At 39.9% G+C, this 22,410-nt stretch overlaps 2 protein-coding genes across 3 annotated transcripts in view; both read right to left on the reverse strand.

Moving 5' to 3' along the window:
* Nucleotides 1-453: 453 nt before the first annotated feature.
* On the reverse strand, nt 454-19,497 carry LOC146462063 (uncharacterized). The gene is made up of 11 exons (XM_085086085.1): nt 19,032-19,497; nt 16,695-16,746; nt 13,012-13,081; nt 12,413-12,751; nt 11,479-11,607; nt 10,659-10,793; nt 10,078-10,209; nt 8,020-8,148; nt 7,452-7,565; nt 6,330-6,564; nt 454-5,586 (listed from the first exon to the last, which is right to left on the reverse strand). Exons 1-11 carry the CDS (start codon nt 19,048-19,050, stop codon nt 2,237-2,239), a joined length of 4,704 nt encoding a protein of 1,567 aa, XP_084942211.1. The 5' UTR covers nt 19,051-19,497; the 3' UTR covers nt 454-2,236.
* Nucleotides 19,498-20,284: 787 nt separating this feature from the next.
* Nucleotides 20,285-22,410, reverse strand: part of LOC146462064 (uncharacterized) — a 41,249-nt gene continuing 39,123 nt past the window's right edge. For both annotated transcript variants that reach the window (XM_085086087.1, XM_085086086.1), the window contains exon 35: nt 20,285-22,004. In XM_085086087.1, coding sequence (XP_084942213.1) covers nt 21,942-22,004 — 63 coding nt within the window. In that variant the 3' untranslated portion in view covers nt 20,285-21,941. The remainder of the gene's footprint in view (nt 22,005-22,410) is intronic.

Consider the following 22,410-nt stretch of genomic DNA (forward strand, 5'->3'; position numbering starts at 1 on the left):
CAGCGGCAGATATCCGTGCACATTTTCAGAGCCAAATCCAGATCGTGTTTTATATCCTTCAAATATTTTTGTAAAGAGCCGCGTGCGTACCATCGTTTACCAAGACAATTCGAGTGGAAAGTATCTTTCGTCTATCTTGAATTTTTCGGTGTCAGTCGCATTGAAACGACTCGAGTTTCAAACTTTAGGGAATAATTAACAATTACAGGACAAGCTCGGGGTTTCTAGCGAAAATAACATCCCCTTGCATAGCCAATCACATTACGAGTTTGCCTAATAGTCGGTTGCGATTGGAGAAAAGCGATAGGCCTTCCCTTGGGAAAAGGGGACAGGGGTTCTCTATCCCCCTCCCACCTCACCTAACGCAACGAAAGGCCTGATACACCTGACAAACGAAAAACTAATCTGGACTGGGTCCTTTCTATACTGCAATATAATGACAAACTCATCAAGTATAAATAAATCATTTAATGTAATGTCGGAGGCTCTACGACCACCATAAACTCAATTTCTCAACAATAATACAATTCTTTTCCTTACTAGAATTTAACTAGTTCTTTGCGTACAACTCCTCCTTACACGTTTGGTAACAAAATTTGTGACATGAAAACCTACACAACTATTAAAGTGCAAATGACAAACGGAAAGTTTGATAAACTTTCTTTGTTTTCCAAGCACGTAGCTTCGGAAATTTGAAGCTTTATGTTCTGTGTTCTGCCTATTTTGTACTATTTACTGTGGCAAAAAAATTTCTACAGGTAATTTCGCGCGATTTTGGAAACTTTTGAAATATTTCTTAAATGAGCCATTTTTTCCTGTCAACCAATATTGCCATTTATTTCTAAACGCCAAGTCATCATTACGCGCAAGATTTCCTGTCGTATTAACAGCAATTTGTACAAACCATGAATAGATATTGAGTAATTATTACAAGTAGATACCTACAACTCATTACTAGACGCAATACAAAAATTACCAACATTTAGTTTGTAGCTATAAACACAATTCACCAATTTGGATTTATCAACGATAATTCAAAAGCAGACTGCTGAAAACAACATTTTGAGAGAAGCGAAGTGTGCTTCTTGGTTAATAACAGACTTCCAGAGCTTGCCCTACTGTTTATGTATCCGTGAACTTAATTGTAACGTTGGGACGATAAAAACGGCACATTCCAGTCGGATCCAGAGAAAACTGATAAACATCGCATTTAATCAGCCCAATAGAGCGGTTTTCAACTGAGTAATTACTCTGGCCAATCGCAATAGATGTAAACAACACAACGAGCCAATCAGAATTGGAAGCAAATGCATTTAACCGACGTCAAGCGCGGGAAAACGTGTGCGGCCAAAACACGAGTGGTTTTGGTTTGGATTCCCATTGGTTGAGAAAGTGGCGCGAGTTTTGTTAACCAATCACAGAGCGTAATAATGCAAAACCAAAGCAAACGCGAAATTACTTTCGACACTCAACTGAAAACCGCTGTATAACCAAACAAGCAACAGGTAGAACACTTTCCTTTGAGAGATGAATGGCCTTAAAATCGGACAGAATGCGGATTCAATTCTTGTCTGTAACTTGAATCCACTGTACAGAAAAAGATTGCGGCTGTTCATTTTACCCCAATATATATCTCGCCAACCTAACACAGCCAAAAGACACAAAGAAAGCCAAACTTTTTTTTTTCGCGAAATTCGTCCCTGTACTAACAACATTGTGTATGCTAGGTTTGAAGTTTTTAGAACTTTTCTGTGCATTTTAGGGTCATCGTACGCTAAGAATTGTGGGAAAATGAACTAGCAGCCATCTTTTTCCGACACTATTGACTTATATCTGATTCAATTCTTACGAACAAGAACAGTTTTCTAATGGAAACCGGATTGGCTTTCGCACATAACAGAGTCAGTATTAATAATTAGCGCAGTAAGCCAAGCCGAAATTGAAGTCGAAAACGGGAAATCTTTCAGTTGGCTTGTAAAAATACCTGATGTTATTTGCTTTTAAAATTACCCGCACGACTTTTTGACCCAATCACTTATACCATCAAAACAATCCGAAAGCCCCTTACAGAGCCGGTCTATGCTCTTTGTTACGAATATCAACAAATATGCAGTCACTTTGAAGAAGAGCAATCCAACCCAAACGAAGCATTTTTCCCCTTAATGTCTCAGAAGGAAAAAGCGTTTTGTTGTCGCATAATCCATTTCTCAATGTTTTTTTTCTCTTCAAGTGAAGTTCAAAGCGACGTAACTTTGACCCCGCGTTTGCTGGGATCAGCTATTTCAGAATTCTTCTTCTGCTCGAGGCCGGAGGACTTCCTGAATACTCTGCGGAAACTGGGGCTTGATATTGGCGAGTCGGTGGAATCTCTTCTACTTTTCACCATCGGTTTATTGACAGCACTTTTCTCCGAACTCTTGGCAGAGCGGCGGCGACTGCAGCTCCCACAAGTGCCATTGGACTTTGAACCTTTGGAATCGGAGCGGCGAATCCAGATGTTCTCCACGTGATCACAGCTGCACGTAGACGAGGCTACGCTTTCGGTGTCCGCCGAACGAGGTGACTGTACCTTTTGAACCCAAGCATTGCTTGCTTCAGGATACCCCGACTGCTTCCGAGGATGTCCGAACAAGTGCCGCTCTTCCTCGGTGTCTATCTCAGTGTCTTGGTCGCTTTCTGAGTCACGGTACGATTTGAATTTTTGCGTGGTGTTCCTGCGGTAAGCCCCTGAGGTACCGTCGGCAGATCTATCGTAAGATGCAGCGCCATCAGGTTGATCTGGAGCTTGTCGCGGTCTTGGTTGATTCGACTTTGTTGGACCCAACTCCACCATTTCGTAAGCCTCCCCTGGGACGCCGTTAGTCCACTGATTCTGTCTTCTGGTAGTATTTGGGGACACTAGCGACAAACTGTCCCCATGCTGGGGTGGGACAGGCTGTTGGGCGTGTCCATTGCCCCCTTCCGTGCTCCTTTGTACTGCATTTCTGATCCGAGAAATCACCGAGGCCTCGTTCTTGTCTTTTGAGCTGTCACTTCTCTTGGGTTTGTGTGACACATGTAACGGGTACGAGTCACACAACAGTGGAATCACAGCGCACCCGTCGCTAGCTGATCGAGAATGCTCACGTTTGTCCGTTACTTGTGCAGCATACCGTGGGTCACCGTCAGGTCTCTCGCATTGTTTCTTACTGGCGATGTCTCTGTGAGGCTGGCGACGATGTTTGGACAATGAATCATTGCTTTGACTCCATTTAAAATGTGCAGCGTGTCTTCCGTCCACTGAAGTCCCGCTTCCAATACTGTTGGAGTCAGCGCCACGCGACTTAGCTCTTCTCTGTCTGCCCGCGAGAGCCCTGGGTCCGACGTCTGATCTGGTACGCACGAGGGAGGGACTGGGTTCAACTTCCGGTGGAATGCCATGATTTGAGCTGGAGCTTGAGTGAGCGAGAGAGCCAGAGGATCCAGTCTTCTTTCTCGATGACGCCTGGTGTTGATGTACCGCTGGCGCGTCCTGCCTGGTGACTAGGACAAGACCAGCTTGGCCTGCTGGGTAAAATGCCTCGCTTAGCTTGGAAGGCTGGCCGTGAGAATGAGATGGCTGAGGAAGAAGAGCTTGCTGAAGGCTACTTGTCGCATCGGAGTAAGATGGAGGCTCGTGGCTCTGCTTAGAAGGCTGGCGCATAGAGAGGGGCTGTTGGGTAGCTTGTCCTTGGAGCAATGGAGACTGGGATCTAGGAGAAAAGTTCTTCAATTTTGCTAAATCGCTTTTAATTCTGGCTTGAGCTTCCGGTGATCGCATGTTTGCGGGCATGCTCTGATAGTGCCTGGCCGCCCTGGAGGATACGGATTCGTTGTCTGTGGAACTTCCTGGCTTCACGGTCATCAAGTTACGCAGGGCGGCAGCTGAAGCTTGCGAAATGGCTTTGTGCTTGGAATTGATTAGAGACTTAAGCAGTGAAACTGCTCCGAGTTCCCACAAGAGTTCTTGATCCTCCACACACCGAGCAGACAGGTTCCACAAGGCGCCACAAACATTACTAACAACTCTCAGGCTGGGCGAGCGCAGATGAGACAGCAACACCTGAAAGCAGCCGCTATCACGGAGAGTCTTACGGTAGTCTGATCGCACGGCGATGTGTGACGAAAGATTCCTCAGTATTCCTCCGCTGCTCTCTACCACGGAAATGTTTCCAGAGGGACTTGAGTAATTGAGACACGTGACGAGGAATTTCAGGTTACCTGGAGACGCACAGATCTCCGCTTTGTTATCCGAGCAATGAGCTGACAGGTTCCATAGGGCACTAAGGGTTGTTCTCAACGCGGGCTCTCCATGCACGGCTTGAGCTGCGGATAGCAGGACTTTTATAGCGCCAGCATCGCGTAATGTCTTACGACAAAGTTCGTCGGCTCTCCAGGAGAGATTTCTTAGCACGCTGGCGGAGACCTGAATGATCTCCTCCTGTTCAACAGTGTTCAGCTGAGCGATGATGGCGTCAATAGCTCCGGGGATGCTACACAACAGGTTCTTGTTTTTGGTGTTGCCGAACGTCAGGTTGGTTAGCGTCATACCTGCGTATTTTCTCAGACTGATGCTGTAGAAATCCTTGCATTGTTCGTTGACCTGATGATCAATTTGCACAAGTTCCGCGATAGCTTGAAGTCCTCCCAGTTCGCAGATGGCATTACGATGATCTTCCTCGAACGACAGCTTCATAAGTGCAGCCACAGCCGGGGCTGGCCCATGATCTCTTAAGGGTGGATACCAACGTTCCGCGCAGGGGTGTACTGGGAAACCTTTAAACTGCACAACGTCACAGTGAGAACGCACAATTTCCAGCAGCCTCAGAACTCGCACCTCACGTCGTCCACGCCTATCTTCCACGTTCGAGTAAACAATGTTATGCAAGGCGAGGCCAGCACGCGCGCGGGACTCCCGACGCGCATTCTTGTCGTTGAAATCTTTCCCGTGAAGAAGATCAATGAGTAACGGTAAACAACCCGATTGTCGCATGGCGGCGCAGCTGTCCTTGCTGTTAGACATGGCTAACAGAGTCCTCGACATATCATCTTTGTCATGAGTTCCTAACATGGATAAAAGCGACTGCACCATGTCAATCCTCGTGTCCAAGTCATGGTGAGTAGCAGCAGTGCTTGCAAAGCTTACCACGCTGGACGTCTCCAAGCCTTCCAGTGCGTCATGCGGTGAATAGCACATTGCTTCCAGACTGGATTGACTGACGCTCCTGGTCATTCCTCTAGTGTGAGTAGCACCTGACTCGCCGCTGGTGCGGTTTCTCGTATCCAGGCCCGTTCGGATATCTTGGGGAGCTGTAGCACATCTGCTCTGCCTTTCTCTGTTGCTAGGTAACGGTTGACTGACAAGCCTGCTGTCTTCAGCTGGTTTCATGGCAGCCGGCTTGAAAGGTTCAGCGGTAGCTTTAGATGACGTCTGTGTCAGTGTAGCTGTTGGTTTGACGTTCTGCATGGTCGTCACTGGAGCAATCTCTGCGTCTACAATGATGTCCTTAGCCACGAGTGGTTCTCCTTGTGTTAGAGCTTCGGTGGTTATGCCATCAGGGACTGGACCTGTTGGACAATGTCAAAATCTTGTTATTAGCACAACTAAATACCACCAGGCCCATGTCAGCGTGGACAAGTCAAGCGGAAACCTACTTGGTTTCCATCAAAGATGACATGTTTTGGCTCGGGACACTTGTAATATAAATCTTTTTAGAAAACAAATTGAGCTCATTGTTAAAACCAAACATACTTCTCACTAACGGTCATGGGTGCGACAGGTACACACAACTCACATTCCACCTTAGAAAGTTTGCTGGCCAACTAAACCACGTTTGATTACAATTAACGTTATGTCTCTTTGCAACGTTTCATCGGTTAGATGCAACGTAAGATAAACTTTTTTGGAGAAGATATTTGCATATCACTGTAAACCATGCAGTAGAAGGTTATTGCTATTTACAGTATGTCACGATTTTGAACTTCTCTGTAATCTTCTGCAACAATGTGAAGTTCGCACTGCGATTTTGTAATGATTATCTTCAAAACGATACTAGTCCTTTCACCAAATTATTAGGAGAGAAATACACTAAGAACTTTATGTAACAACGGCTGAGGCGACCAAAGCTCAAAGCATTTCACTGAACGAAATGAGTGGCTACAATTAAGTTCTGGTATGAGAATTTCTTATATACTGTTCTGTTACATTTCCTATTTAGTCAAGTGATCGAGTCCTGTTTTATCTTAAACCTCTCAACCAACTTTCCGAGTGATTGATACATGTAAGAATATAGGTTTTGATCTGCACAAACCTTGTCCTTGTTGTGCATGTTGATCTTGCTCACTACAGAACCCACTGTCTCTACCAGGCACAGGTGGTCCTACGCCGGGCACCACTTTGTCTACAGCTTTTTCCTCGCGGAGTGCCTGTGCTTTATCTCCTGCCTCGGTGATTCCTGTGCTTCTCACTTCCTCTTGAATGGCTCGCTGCTCTTCAAGAGTCATACGGTACGACCGACTGGAGGAATGTTCTGAACTTCCACGACCCTGAGGACGGTCAATTTAGAGAAAAGTGTTGACATACAGCCACTAATAACAAATAAATAAAAAGCCTCGTGGTTTTGTTTAGGTTTCCTCGCTATTTCTTACATTTGACACGAAAACCTGTATTTTGTATTGTGTTTTGTAATGTGTGGAACATGGCAAAAACAAAAAGAAAAAGAAAAAAAAAACTATTTACATTAAGTGTCACTGCATTTAGCACAGAGCACTAATTGGGATACTCTCCAGATCAAAATGGAATTTGGAAATGTTGGTTTTTGAGGAAACTAAGGGAGGAATACCACAAAAAGGCACTATAAGTGGAGACCATGAGCAAAAAGAGCGGAAAGCCAGGTAGGCAAAAATCAACATGGAGGAGAACTGTGGAGGCTGAGCTGAGAGATGAGCCTTACATGGGGCGGTGAAAGACCAGGATAGATAGTAAAGGATAGTTGTAGTCTTATGCCTTACCAGGGGCAATGAGGGTGAGAGAAAAAGTGTTGGCATACAGCTGAGACAGCCATCTTTTTACTAGAACAGTACATTTAAAGCAAAGGCATATTCATCAGCTGAGTACAAAGGTTTGATCTAGATATGCCTTCCATATTCAGTCCCTACAGCACCATTGAAAGTTCAACAATTCTTTTTGTAAATGAAAGCCACTCTTTAGGATTTGATCCACCCACTAAAAAGTTAGAACCAAAACAATCAAAACAAGGTTTGAATCAGGGAATGTAAAGGTTAAAACAACTTTTATACACAGTGTTTTTGCTACCTTGTCAGATTGACTTGTATTTTAATTCACCACTTCACCAAATGACCAAGCAGCCTTTGAAGAACCAAATTCAAATCCTGATTCAAATTTGATGTAAATTATCAACATGACGACTTACCCCACAAGACTGCTGTTCATCCTCCATCCAGGGAGGAGTCAAATAAATATTTTCTTCTGATGGACGACGCGAGTTTTCCATTGATCGTGTTTTGCGATACTGTGCGGCAAAGTCCTGCAAACAACAGTACAGATTATTAAGCATTTAAACACTTAAATAATCCTTTTGTTCAGTGCAAACAAAACACCTACCCAGTCCAATTTTTGGATTGGATTCATTTGAACCGGACCAGTAAAGTAAAGTAATTTATTTAATGTCAAAAACACAGGGAGTGCTTGCTCAATCTCCCAAGCCAGAGGCTTGACAATAATCCACATTGAACTGGAATTTGGAAATGTTGATTTTTGAGAAGAGGGAAAGAAGCACCAGGAGAAAAACCTCACAGTGCAAGGACGAGAACCAACAATAAACTCAATCCACATATGACACCAATTCCAGGAATTGAACCCAGGCCACACTGGTGGGAGATGAGTGCTCTCACCCACTACACCATCCCTGCTCCCCTTGTGAACATAGCCTGAAGATGCTGAGAGGGTTTACATTTTACACAAACGACTACAGTACTCACTCTTGTGGAGTCTATCTCATCTTGCTCGTGCCAGGGGGGTGGCTGACCCTGTCGCATTCTTTCCTCCATCACCATATTATTGATGCTGAAATTCTTTGCCACTGGCTGCTCTGTTACTGGTACAAAATCCTGTGGGATTAGAAACTTTTTCTTCATTTCTTTGAATAAATGGCATCATTACAATATGTTTTAAAGGTTGTTTCAGCATTCACACCAGAAACATTCAAAATTTTGTTCACAATTCCAGAGTGATACTGCATGGTAGAGAAAGGAGCACTGACCAGTGGCAGATTTGAATGTGGAGATGTGCCAGTATGACCCCTTTTAAGACTTACATTTAGATAATAGTTCTTTCCTCAGGCAGTGTACTGTACAATAAGCCTTTTTGTACAGCTATTTATATTAAATGTGCAGTAAATTGGACTGAAAAGCCAATGGGGACTGTTTGACGGAGTATTATTATTATGGGGATGAAAAGAAACAGCAATAAAAATTATGACTATCAGGGTTGTCGCTAAGCGCTGGCTGCCGGCAAAATTCGCCGGCTGGGAAAGAGGTCATCGCCGGCTGATTTTGGGTGGCAAACACTTGGTTAAAAGGGCAATGAACAGTTCTTTAGTTACCCACTAGCAATTGTTCGATTTAGAATAATATATTTTAAGTGAAAAGGTTGAATAAACTCCTGACTACCTTGAATATCGATGCCATAAAGTAATTAAAAAAAAGTCTTGTTTTGAAAACTTGTTCACCGTGTCCTCTTTCCGTTTACTGCGTCCGCCATCTTGTCAACACAAAGCTTGGTAGCCCCCGCGTTCAAGGTGTTGCGAAAGATTGGGAACGAGGTTTGTTACCAGGTATTTGTGTCAGAACGGAGAAAGAAGAAGTCTTTCTCTGTAGCATGACAGAGAAAAAAAAAACATGAAGGAACTTCTTCGTAATGCTTTAATACAACTTTTAATTAGTTAAATTTTATTGTTTATAACATGTTCATGCTCATGAATAGCAAGAAGAACTGGGCACATGGAGGAACAACTGAACAAACCAGAAACCAAAAACCAGAAACGTAAACGGTCCGCTGAGTGCTCGCCGGCGAAAACGAACGAACGAGAACCCGAGTGAACGAACCCGCGAAACTGAATGAACAGCTGAACGAACGAGTGGACAGCTCTTTTGTTTACAGTGCTAAGCGTTTATAAGAATCGATTTTCTGATAGTCTAGTGCAAACTTAAAAGCACTTACCTTTTCGGAACAAATGGGAAGCATTGTTATCTTACTTATCGTAGCTTTCGTTCTCATTACTTTAATGTTAAGTAAATAATGAAAATCTTACGCACGTATTTTCATTTTTAATGTTAGAGTGTACACGGCATTCATAAAAAAACGGGTTTTAGTTAGATTAGATTAGCTGTAGTTAGGTTTTGAATTTTGTTTAGGAGAGTTAGGTTATTTCTAATTTTTATACTCCTGATGGATTTTACCCTGTTTAAATAAATAACTATTCTTCTAGTGAGCTCACTAAAAAGAGAATTAAGAAAACAGCATAGATTGACGAAAGTAAAACAAAGCACTGTCTGCTCAGAAGGTCTGTCATTCTCCTTAAGGGCACAGTGAACAGACCTGGTAGAGAGTTCAAGGACCGCCAAACAACGAAAACCACACGAAGGAAATATGGAAACGTCAAAGCGAGGGAGAAAATGTTGAATACATTCAGGGTGAATCTCTGTACCACACGTTTCAAATTGCGGCACCACAGCTGACCTTCTCTTTAATGGTTGTTTCTTTTGGCATAAAAGAGCCCCTAGATTTCACCAAAGTGCACCAAATCGAATTAAAATTTTCAAAATTTCCTGGGGACGCCCCCCATACCCCCCTAATGGGAGGGGGCGACTCCCTCCCATAACTACCCCTCCATCGGCTCCGCCGACGGCAGAAGGCACTTCGCGCCTTCTTTAGCCGGCTCAATTTCTCAGCTAACCGACAGACAAATTTCTTAGCTACAACCCTGGACTATGAAATTTATCAATAGTGAAGGTCCCTGTTAGTAAAGGTGTACCCACCCTGACAGGCCCATCATCTTCTTCATTCCAGGGGGGAGACAGACATATGTGTTCGTCAGAAGGAAGTCTGCTCAGCTGCTGACTTGCTAAACCTGATGGGGGTTCTTGTTTTCCAGTTGTTCTACTGAAATCCTGAAAGTTTGTAAAAACAAACATTGTTTTGTTGGTTTTACAGAGTTACAAAGTTTACTCATCTGTCTAAAACACAGAAGGAAGATACAAGTTAAAACAAGTTCATTTTAGTCCTAATGATTTTTTTTACACTTGTAAGGTAGTGCAGTCAAAAAGAATTAATAAATAGTAAGTTTTATTCATCCATTTTAAAATAAACATCAAATCAGCAATTTAAAACGATTAACACAAAATAATCCAGAAAACGATTTCACCCACAAGTGTCGTACAGGTACCAGTACGCTCCACACCACCTTCTATTCTACTTACAAATGCATGTCATCTCAGCAACAAGATCGATGAATTGCGATGCATTGTAGATGTGAACAACACACCAGTTGAATCAAGAACACATTAGGAGATGCCTAAACTATGGAGGATTAATGTAAATTAAGCACAGAAATCCTTACTCTGACTGAATCGACTTCATCGTCATGCCACAGGGGTGGTCGTCTTATGTGCTCTTCAGCAGCTCGCTGATAAATCACCTCGTCAGTCCTTTCCATGTATTTTTCTTCTTTCTGACGATCATTTCCTGTAAAATCCTTAGAGTGAAACAACGGTTGGTAAGTTGGTGACCAGTCTGAGTGATCCCTTATTATTAAAATTATGTTTAATTTTGTTGTTTGTTTGTTGACAAGCTGCCAGTACAAAGATTTGCCTCACAGTCTTCAAAATTTGGGACTTTGAGATCTGAGTATGAGTAGGACTTTCAAATTTCAAATCAGTCACATCCCCAGAATTCTCACTCCTTCATGTTGTTTACCAGCAGACAAAGGAGAATCTAGACACAAGACTGGAGTGACAAGTGATCATCTACATGTAAACCACACAAACTACAGTAGAATTTGCTGTCACAATTGTATTCGACTTCCTACTCATAGTCAAATCTGATGGTCCCTCCTGTCTTTGTGCAAAAATTTAATGGTGAAAATCTACTGTCGAGAAAATGTTTCACTGACAGGGTGTAGATCCCAAAAAGCATGAAGAACATTATCACCAATCAGGTATGTGTTCAAATTCACGAGCTGTAAGGATTGTCATTGTTTTTTTGTTTGTTTCACACCATAAAAATCAAATACTTTAGACTGAAAACTTTACAAAAATGGGCAATAATTCACCTTGTACGTAACACAATCCAAGACTAATTTATTACATTGTATGACTAAAAACAAATTGCCAAAATTCAACAAATGCAACAAGTTTTAAAATGGCTACATGAACATGTACCTTCACAGAGTCAACATCGTCTTCCTCCCACACACGAACTTCAGGATTTCCTTGTTGCTCTCTACTGCTAACTGGCTGACCTTTTCCCAGCTGAATTGGCTTCTGTCCTCGTTCACTGGCACCAAAATCCTTTGTCAAGAGAAGAAAGAAGTGAAGTCTTGAACACTAAATACCTTATCCACAACAAGCCTTGTTAGATCATTACATCTAAAATGTCATTTCATTTCCAACAAAAAATGTTGTAGTTTGATTGGCTCTTAACCAGTGCTGACTGTTGTTTTAATGTTAAGTGGTGTACACAACAAAATATTGAATTCAATGTTTCAGTGTTCTTTGGGTAATGGGTCATGGTTCCATAAACCTGTGACAATGCAAATATCATGTTACGGTCATGAATCTAGTGAATTGCTTATTCCTAGTTCCCATAGATATCTGTAATACAGACAATGGCTTTGATTTTCTTTTTACCATAACTTTATCACTGTTTGTTTTACGAAAAGAACACATAGATATTTTAAACTTTTTGTACACTCAAATAACAATAATCAATTAATAATTCACAGAGAAAAGCAGAGTATTTACAGGTTTGTTCCCCTTGCAGTAGTACACTTAAGTTTGAATGTAATGCTGTCTTACTTTCCAGTTGCTCTTAATGTGGGAATCGGAAAATCATGAACACTTTTGTTAAGCTATGATAAGACTTGTAAGGTAGAAAGTAGAAGATAAACTGTATGTCCAATGACATTATTATAATCAAGTTCCTAAATTACTGTCCATTTGTTCACATTTCTTATGGTTTGAACTCTCACTCGACGAGTTAAGCTATAAACCTTGCCATACATTAGTTCAATCAAAGTGCACACGGTCTTTTCATTCACAATGTGCATGTGACTGGTAGTGTTACTGTACAACAATCAACCTACAAAAATCTTACCTTGACAGAATCTGTACTTTTCTCCTTGTAGGCAGATTTCACCAATGCATTGATCTTCTCTTTGTCCAGCGGATGTCGGTACAACTTTGGTGAGGGACTGGCATTACTGCTACCCCCAGATTTTGAACTCAGCGGCAAAGAGGGCAGTTTTACATTGGGTACAGGACTGTCAACATTCCTCTTCAAAACAGGGCTTTGTGTCTGTGGGACTTTAGGATGCGTCAAGGGGCCATTCTGCTGTATAGCAAGGGCTCGTCCTGGAGTTGCTGAAGGAGCCCCAGTTGGAATACTCATTTTTGGCATTTCTGGTCTGGGTATCTGGCCACCTGCCTTTTTCTTCTGAATTAGGGAATAACAAATGAAATATTATTAACTTGAATCATCACTACTAGTGTTGTGGATTCAAACATTATGTATTTTTCTTTGTCTCTTGTGTGAACATTGCCACTAGTAAGGATGTTCTCAAACAAATAAAGAAAGGAAACTGCAATCAAATCCCTATAATTTAAGTGGTTAAGCAGCCATTTATCAAAATGCCTAAGAGTTAATGAAAACCCTGGACTGATGTTCTTAACAAGCTGATAACCCACAAGACTCACTGCAGACTGTTGATTCACTAATGTTTCCACATCACTTCCTCCTGATTCCTCCTCTTCTGACAACTCCCACCTGTGAAGAGTGGAACACAATCACTGATGACTCCTTAACAATGCAAAATTAAACTGTTTGACTTGTGTTCAAAGAGTTAACATTTTTGGGTGTCTTGAAGAAAGGGTACCCAATATTTCAGATAACAAAGGAATAGCTACCAACAGCGCAAAGATGATTACCTGCATGTATGCGTAGCCTGAAAATTTTGATGTTATGGTACAATTAAGACGACTTGGAAAGAACCAGGCCATGAATTATAATTCCTCATCGACTTCCTCTGACTTCCTCAATATCTTGAAACACTTTTAGTTCTTGTAATGGTGTCCACCCCCCCCCCCCCCCCCACAATCCTTTTCCTCCCCCAACCCCACCCAAAAAGTGAGGACTAACAGTAGGATGAATACTTTCTGTAAACAGATGTACCGGTACTTGCCTTAGCCACAGTTCCAACCACATTACAACAGAACATTATTTTTATACCACTCATACTGGTACATGTAAGTACAGACCTCTCCAGTGTGGACACACAAGGTTTTTAATAACCTAGCTTACAAATCCTTTAAGGAATATTACAGAGGTAAACATTTGGACAAATTTTTTCCTCCTAACTACTACGCTTGTTCACATTATTTTGAAAGCAGACAAATATCATTGCATCAAGGAAATATTCTTGTTGAATACACGTCAGTTTGCTAAACTGAACTGGCCTACAGCCTTCAGTGATTATTGTGCTACTTACTTGGTAGTAGTCATGGCTTATTGAGTGTATCTGAGTTAAGTAGTATACAATAGAGTTTGGTTTGGTTGGATGTATTTTTTGTATTTTGCAATCTGCATACAACTTGTTAGCCATACATTAATTCTCTTAACTTTCAAATCTTTCACAATTCCATAATGAAATTGGAACAACAATAATTTATTACATTCTACAATTTCAGTGGGAGATCTACTGTAGAAATCTGTTAAAGGTTAGGGAAAATGTTTCAGGTGGACTATTTTTGGCTATCATGATCCAGGCCTTGTTCACCTTGACATTAAGCTTAACCCCAGGTCCTGCAACCCCCCCAGGATCTACCACCTGCTATATAGTACTGAAAGTAAAACCCTCATGTAACAACTACCAGACTGCAAAAGGTTCTTATGTATTTGAAGAAGTGAATAATTTATTGATAATTACAGTATTAAGAATGATAATCACTGAAACTACTCTGTAAGTACTGTTTCCTACAACTAAAACCATCCAGTCATAAGTAACTCCTAAAGGGAAACATATCCAGTATCAAATTTATATTAATTATAATATTAACACTGAGATAGTCAGGCCAAGCTATGTACAGCACATTTTGAGGGATTTTATCTAAGTTTTCCTGTTTCAGTTTTAGGCAACAACAGGTTCTTACATGCTGGGGGTCCAAATAATTTCAACCAACAGATTCATAATCCATGAGTTTTGTATAAGCCGGTATTTGTAGTTACTCTATTTTAGTGAAAAATTTAAGTGCATGGCAAAATTAAATGTATGAACCCAGGCATTGCAGTAGTATCGTCTCATAATGGGGAGCTTATGCAACGATGACGGCAACAGCAATGAAAACATCACCCGAAAATATATCTTTATCTCATTTGTACTATTTTGCGATTATTTCAACTTGCTCAACATTTACAAAATGGCAAACTATCCAGGAACCAAATTGGTTGGAGTGGCGTACAGGTTAAGAAAAAAAAAATGAAAAATTCACCGTCGTGCATTCATGTTCTCCACAAAACATGAACAGGTTGTTGTTTTGCAGAGGACGGCAAAGAAATATACCAAAATGTAAAACGCATGTGCAGAGCGATTGTTTTTGCTCATTAAACCTATTGTTTTGCCGCGTTGTCGTTGCCATTGTTGTCGTCATTGCTTAAGCTCCCTATTAATTATGAGACAGTACTACTGCAATAATTATTTGTATTATTGGTGGTCGGAGTGTTTTTGTGACAATGACTGACATTTCAACAACATGTAAAGATAACTTCAGCTCACTCCTTCAGTTCCAGAAAAAAATATATACCAGCTCACATCACCAATGAAACAGTTCCTACATGTATAAGGGGCTTCTCTCTGCTTGATGATCACTGTAGTTTTTGTTAATGTGTAAGTGAAGTAGCAAAGAATATTCCTGGTGAAGAACATGCTAATGTAGCAAAAGTTGACAATTTGCTACAATGGCATACTCTTCCCCAGTAATATAAGTACTTCTGATTTAGCAACTACAGTCTTGAGGGGCTCTTGGCTTGATAAAATTAATTAAATTATAAATAGCCTAAAATCTGACTGAATTGCTAGTGCTTTAATATGAAGTTCTTAGGGTTTCGTCAAATTCTCTGTTTAAAGAAGTGCTTGATTTTCTAGCCATTTTTACGGATTTCAAAATAAGAATGAGGAACATGCTGTTGTTGTAACAAAACTAGTTTTCTAGAACACCATGCTTCTCACGATAATATGCATATTTTTACTTCAGAAGTATCAATGCCGTCTGGTAGAGTTCTTTGGCTTAATTTTATTACTTAATTCACTTTTTCACTAACTTCAGTGCCTACTCGTAGTGGGTTAGATTTCTACTGTCCCAAACTACCACACTGGTCTAAATCAACTCTATTATAATTCTGATGTCCACAGCCTGTGGAACTCAATTAAATAGTTTAATTTCTATTTGCTTGATGTAATCTTACTTTTTTCAAAGAGGAAACCAAAAATCTCAAACAGACCTGAAGGAATTCTGATTTTAATACCAAACATGTTAGTTGTTTGTTTAAACAGGGGCAAATATGTGAGCACAAGTGCAATAGTTCAATTATTCATATTGGCCACTCTATGTCAGCAGTACCACTAAAAATAGTTCCCAAACTCAATTAATAACTCATGAAAAGAAACCAAGGGAAATCACTACTGGGAAGGGGGTATGGAATATGATCTTGATTATCAATAAAATTTGGTGAACGTTTGCTTTGACATAGTGACTGATGAGTGATGAAGCTATAACCCACAATTCAAAAGAGTGTTTCGCTTGATTTCCAAACACCTTGAAATTGGTTAAAAAAAAACACTTGGTTGCCCCTTGTTTTTTCAGCCCAGTTCTCAGTGTTTGGAAATCAGGTACATGCAACATTCCTCCTTACATGTACATTGTATGCATGTTATATTATATCTAAAACTTGAGTTCAGTCAATACATTTAAAGAGAGTTAATCTCTACCACATTTCTTTTAAAAGCAGGAATACATTGATACAGTACGTATATCACACATAATGTTCACAGCTCAATGTCTTTGTTGGAACCGACAGACCATGAGCATGAATGTTAGTTACAAAATTAATATAACAAAATAAACTAATATAAATTGTTTAATGTTACACAGTACCATTTGATACAAAAAAAAACTGTTGCCTATCAAACAGGGGCTACACCAGGGCACCCTGGAATTGATTTGGGTAACTATTTTCTATTTCATTAGGACACCTAAAATTTCACATGCTGTGCTCCTAACATCTTATGCAACAGTCACGATACCAACTTTGCGAAAGAGATTAACCACCATAAACATTGGTTTACTATTGTCATAAATATTAAAATCAGATCTACAGTACTTACCTCGGTGTTTCTCTTACATCAAGCTGATCAATGTTTCTATCAAAAATATCATCTAAACAAGAGAAAAAGTATGTGACTTATTATATACGTATATTGATCTGCAGATACAGGTGATGTTCATAATGATAATTATTTATTGAGGTTTTCATCTCGCTCATTAAAGATGATTTTATTTTAAAGGCTTCTTTTAAGCCAATGGTAAAGAAAAGTCTAAGGCAAAACTAAGGGACAAAAATCTTTCGAACCAATCCAAGTTCACCTTAACCCAGGATTAGCTTAATCAGGCTGTAAACAACTGAGTCCAGATCTGAGGGCTCTTACCATTTGACAGAACTGGCAGGCCAGACTAGTCAGATTGTAAATGCAATGTACCATATAAAGGATAAGCTTTATCCCAGTCCTTTTAATTTCTTTAAAATAGCATGTACCATTTTTGGAGTGATTATTTTTCAAGGTTTGCAGCACCATCCTTTCAAAGTGAGGCATTCAATATACAGGCTGGTTGGTCTGACTGGCCAGTTCTGATTATTGGTAAGCACACTAAGTGTCTGTACTATAGTGGTGGAAATTACATGAGATTTAGGATGCATTTTTTGGGACATTATATTCTAGATATTCCAAAATCAGAATATCTCAATGATATTAAATTTACTTATTCTTCTTGTAACCTTAATAACAATTTGATTCATTTACTTTAGCCATTTGGACATTTTTGATCCCGAGCAACAGATGCAACATAGATTTTTCAGTGTATTCCTTTTTCAGAATACAGTCGACTCCCGATAACTCGAACCTTCAAGGGAAATTGGAAAAGGTTCAAGTTATCGAGGGTTAAATTATATAGAAAATGACCTGAAAGGAAGGAAAATTGGTTCGACTTAGCAGGAGGTTCGAGTTAGCGAGGGTTCGAGTTATCGAGAGTCGACTGTACACAAAATGTGTCCCAAAAAACCACACCCTTAGACTATTTGGGACCAGGAAAACAGTTTGTTGTGATGTACCTCTGTTATTTAGGTTTCCATAAGAAGAGTATCACCTATGAGCTTCTGTCCATTACTTCCCACTAAGAAAGGTACAACTGCACCTCTTTTAGATAGGACAGCCCATCCTATCATTTCCGCAAACCAAACAAAAACTTCTTTGATACCACACATTTTGAATAATAATAATAATAATAATAATAATTTTTTACTGTTTGTGCTTTGAGAGAATTAAGACAATGCATATAATATGTCACCACCCCTTTGCCAATTTTCATAATAAAAATATTTGCCCCATTTGTCTTCTTGCCAATACATGAGTAATTATTGAAAGGAAAAATTCAATGTTGATCACTCCTGGGAGTTATGGTATGACCGGCCATACAATAAACACTGATACAGGACACATTTCAACCAATCATGTCACACGATTTTAAGAACCCGTAAACTTACAAACGAATGTCTATTTAATAACACATGTATGTTGAATGAGCACAGTAAATAGTCTCAGTTATGCCCTGTATACATTTTGTGCATATTTTTGACAAATTCTAAAACAGAAGTGTGCTCACAAACTTTTGGGTAGAATACTGAAGGGTAGTCATTGCCACTAAAACGCCAAGTGCATTGACCAATGTAAAATCGAGGACATCTCAAATAAAAATATTCCGGTTTAAAAGAAGCAATTTACTAAACTTTATCTTAAACTACTCAAGAAACAAATCAGTACGTGAATGGCTGCTAGGCAAAATAAAGAACCATGAAATGTCAGAAACTTTAAGATACACGGACGACAACACAATTTTTTAATGTTATCATGCCGGCAACTGAAGCCGTTTCATATGCATTCAAGGATATTTGACTGTGATATACATATTTTACTGCTAGGATAGTTTTATAGAATAAAAACGCGATTCGCAAACAAAACGCGTCTCATTCCAAGAACTATCGAGAAATTGAGCTAGACCTTTCATTTCGCATCGAACTAATAAAATACAAAAATTTAATAAACAGACAAGAAATTTATTTGAGGGATGAACCAAACATATTAAATTTGCAGCTACGAAGGAACACTTGCAATCAAGCTCACTACAGAAAGCTTTGCAACAAACGAAGGGATTTTCACACAAAGAAAGTACCATCTGTTAAAAGCATTGATAGGAAATATGTGCGTGTTGCAACGCAAAACTATTTTGACGCCTTTGCGCCCCACTCACATACTTCAGTCCAAACTTACAAAACACATTTTTAGTCCATAAAAACAAAGCAGCCACGTATACAGACAAAATCAAACTTTGCAGAAATTCAGGTGCGAGAATACAACAATTGCAATGTTAAATTAACCGGGTTAGCTTACCTATTTCATCTACTTCCATAGCACGTTCTACTCCTTCCAATTCTAATTCCACTGGCGTTCAATGATTCTCTTGTCGTCGACGCATTCAAGAGTAAAAAGCAATGGTTTCCAACGCACTTCACCACGGATTAAAATATGGCGGCATACTCAAAGAAGAATATGGTACGATTATATTGCCGGCACGTACAAGAGGGCCGAAAATTGTCCTCTAAACCTTCCCACACTTTCCGAAAGAAAAGACCGACAAAGGAATGAGGTTATAACTACACCGACGCCAAAAAGAGACAATTTAACGAGATACACAACAAAAAATGGATACCAGGAAGAAAAAACATCCAAAACCTGATTCAGGATTCATCGGCGAGAGAGGTTTCTGTGGTTCATTCAAAATAATCGCCGTAAGAAACCCTCCAACAACAACAAAGTTGCCGACATGTTGTGATAATGCGGCGTCAAGGAACATCCTGGCCCCTTTCTTCATGGGGCTCAAATGGTACATTGAGGGCCAAGGCTGTTGTCATGATCGTGCTCCTAGAGCTCAGTCCTCTCTCTGATCTCTGAGTTCCTTCCGTTTTGCAATATTTTTCATCGCTTTACGTTTTGTTATTACTTTTACCGCTTTCTCACAGTGATTTTTTCTCATCTTATGTATGCACGTTTTCCCGGAATTTAGCTGGAAATTATTTTGAGTTTCTATTTAGGCTTTCAGCACAGCGGAAGTCTGAAAACTAAACATTTTACTACCGCGCGACTGTAAAAGCTCCGCTGGTGCTTTTACAGGCTCAAGGAGCGTTCAGAAAAGTGGAACTTGATGACAATATTAACTTAGGCTGGTTACCTTCCAGGTGCGACCCCGAAAATTCGCATCCGGTATGACATCAGTCACCTTAAAAGGCTGTTTGAAAAGCATTGAATATCCTTTGTCATTTTCAGCCTTGTTACTTCAGCCCGGTAGAATCAAGGCCGGTCAACAAATTAAAAAAATTATAATCTGAAGAAAGAAAAGCAAGGATCGTGGGAAAGATAGGAGGGATGGATGAGAGGAAACTGTGCTATAGTCTTGGACAATTCAAATTAAAAAACAATTTCAAAGATGAAAAAATACCGCGTTTTGCTTTGCGCGTGAATTCCTCATTGATTTTGGGTGCAGGAGGGTTTTAAATGTCTCTCTCTCTTTTTTTTAATTCTCTCTACGATTGTAGGTATATGGTGAGGGAAACCTTGATTGAAGATTGAACACCACATCCACAAAATTCATATCACAAACAGGCGTCATTTATTACGTAAGCAGTTAACAACAACATACAAAAATACCTTATTTAGCGCCAGGGTGTTACTACAAAATTCAAGTACGCTTCGTATATTTTGCATTTCAAACCTACGTGTAAAAAGCTTCCTTAATACTGAACAGCGAACACAGGAAAATTACGAAGGCTTCATACGCATGTTTAAACAATGTCAGATGATGACATCGGTGAAGAAAATGAAATTCCATGCAACTGGCTACTTACAAAAAATGAAAAACTCGCTCGTAGAGTTACTTTATTTCTATTACAAGAAATGAACGTATGCTCATAATTGTTACTGTCCTGCAGTAAAAAAAGTTCCATTTTCACATTTCAAAAGAGAAACACCCTAATTTAATGTAAAAATGTTCAAGTTAAAAACGAGACTGAATTTAAAAAAACACACACACACACAATTGAAGAGACATCATTAATTTGTATATACTACAAAGCAGGTCAAATCCACCAGGGGCATTTTTTTTTAAAAGTACGAACGCCAAAATTTAATATTGTTTCGTCACAGCATATTTAAAACATCTCAAAGATTTTTCAATTTGTTTCTCTTTTTACAATTTTCCGCCTGTTTCCTGCCACCAGCGGAATGAATAATTTAATATTTTTAATAAACGATTAATAATATAAAGAAATTTTCGTTAACAGCGCAAACAAATAACATATTTAAGTTAAATTAATTCTCTTACCATACCAGCTATAATCGCCTATATTACTAAACCACCCACCCACGTTTCCAATTAACAAATCGACGGCAGTTTTCTATGGTCTATACTCTTATAGACCATAAAATGACGTCAAAAAATGTTCAAAACTCAAGTGGAACCACGAGCCGCAGGCGAGTGGTTTCACTGCCAAGTTTTGGACATTTTATGATGTCATTTTATGGTCTATAAGCGTATAGACCATAGAAAACTGCCGTCGATTTGTTTTTTACAATAACATGGAAAAAGTACGAGCGGAATTGGCCATTTTTTTCGTTGGGAAAGCGCGCGCGTTACATCTGACGTCATTTTTATTGTCTGTACTCTTATAGACAATAGCTACAAGCCAATCAGCGCGCGGGAATTTGGACAGTTATTGTAAAACATGTTATGGAATGATTTATGCTTAAAGAACCGTTCAAGCTAGCATCCTAGCTGTGTGGTTTGCATCCACATAGAGTGGGTTCGGAATCCAAATTGTGAATTGTTTAACACGGTGTTTTCTCCCGAGTTTTCTTTTAAAACGTTAAACACTGTCTTAAACTGGGCCTAAAAAAAATGTTCCGAACGAACCCAAGTTAGTTTACAGATTTTAGAACAAGGAAATTGCGTGTTTGAGTCTGATCATGAAAACTGAAAAGCTCAAACAACCGGGAAAAATTCGATGAACCCCCACTGCAATCCCATTGAAATCTGACGCGGCTTGGCCGTATTGAAGTGAATTTCGAAAACGAAACAAACAGGAAACGACATAGATGAAATGTCGTCTCTGTTTTCCCGCGAATGACAGCAATGATAGCGGTTGCATGTAGTTTTAAAAATATGTTTTACATATTTCTTATTAAAATGGATGACCGATAGAAGCAGCATCTCTTGATGCAGCGCCGGCGGCCACGCGGTAGTGGTCTTCACATCACACTACAGACGGAACTTTTGGCGGTGCTTTTCGTCTGCCGTGCGGAATTCTGACGCTGCAAACCATAAAGAAATAGGATTAGAAGAAGAAAATAACGAAGAACGATTCTATAAAATGAACAAAGCTAGGCACTGGTCACAGTATTAAACGAAATGGACTACTCTTCTGACGTCGTTAATTACTTCATCGATTGAAGCGAATTAATCCTTCGGCTAATTATACATCCAACTTTGAGAACTGGCGCTTAACAATACGAAACGTCGGTTCCCACTAAAGATAACAAATCAATAAGCATCCTTTTTAAGGTTACTGCTGTTAGAGGCGGCCATTTTAATTTTCGCACACAGTAAAACTGGAGAAGGGTCTGGAACTGACTCCGACAATTTAAAAAGAGGTTCGAGGCATGCGCGATCGGAAGACTTAGCACTAGCCGACAGCGTATCAATTATTCAATAATTGCT

The sequence above is a fragment of the Pavona decussata genome, unplaced genomic scaffold (assembly GCF_977016875.1).
Source record: "Pavona decussata unplaced genomic scaffold, jaPavDecu1.1 SCAFFOLD_192, whole genome shotgun sequence".
NCBI lineage: Eukaryota > Metazoa > Cnidaria > Anthozoa > Scleractinia > Agariciidae > Pavona > Pavona decussata.

Coding starts and splice junctions, on each gene's coding strand:
- LOC146462063 (XM_085086085.1), bottom strand. Junction 10,210..10,658: donor ATGAAGTCGATTCAGTCAGA/GTAAGGATTTCT, acceptor ACAAACTTTCAG/GATTTCAGTAGAACAACTGG. Junction 6,565..7,451: donor ATGAACAGCAGTCTTGTGGG/GTAAGTCGTCAT, acceptor GACCGTCCTCAG/GGTCGTGGAAGTTCAGAACA.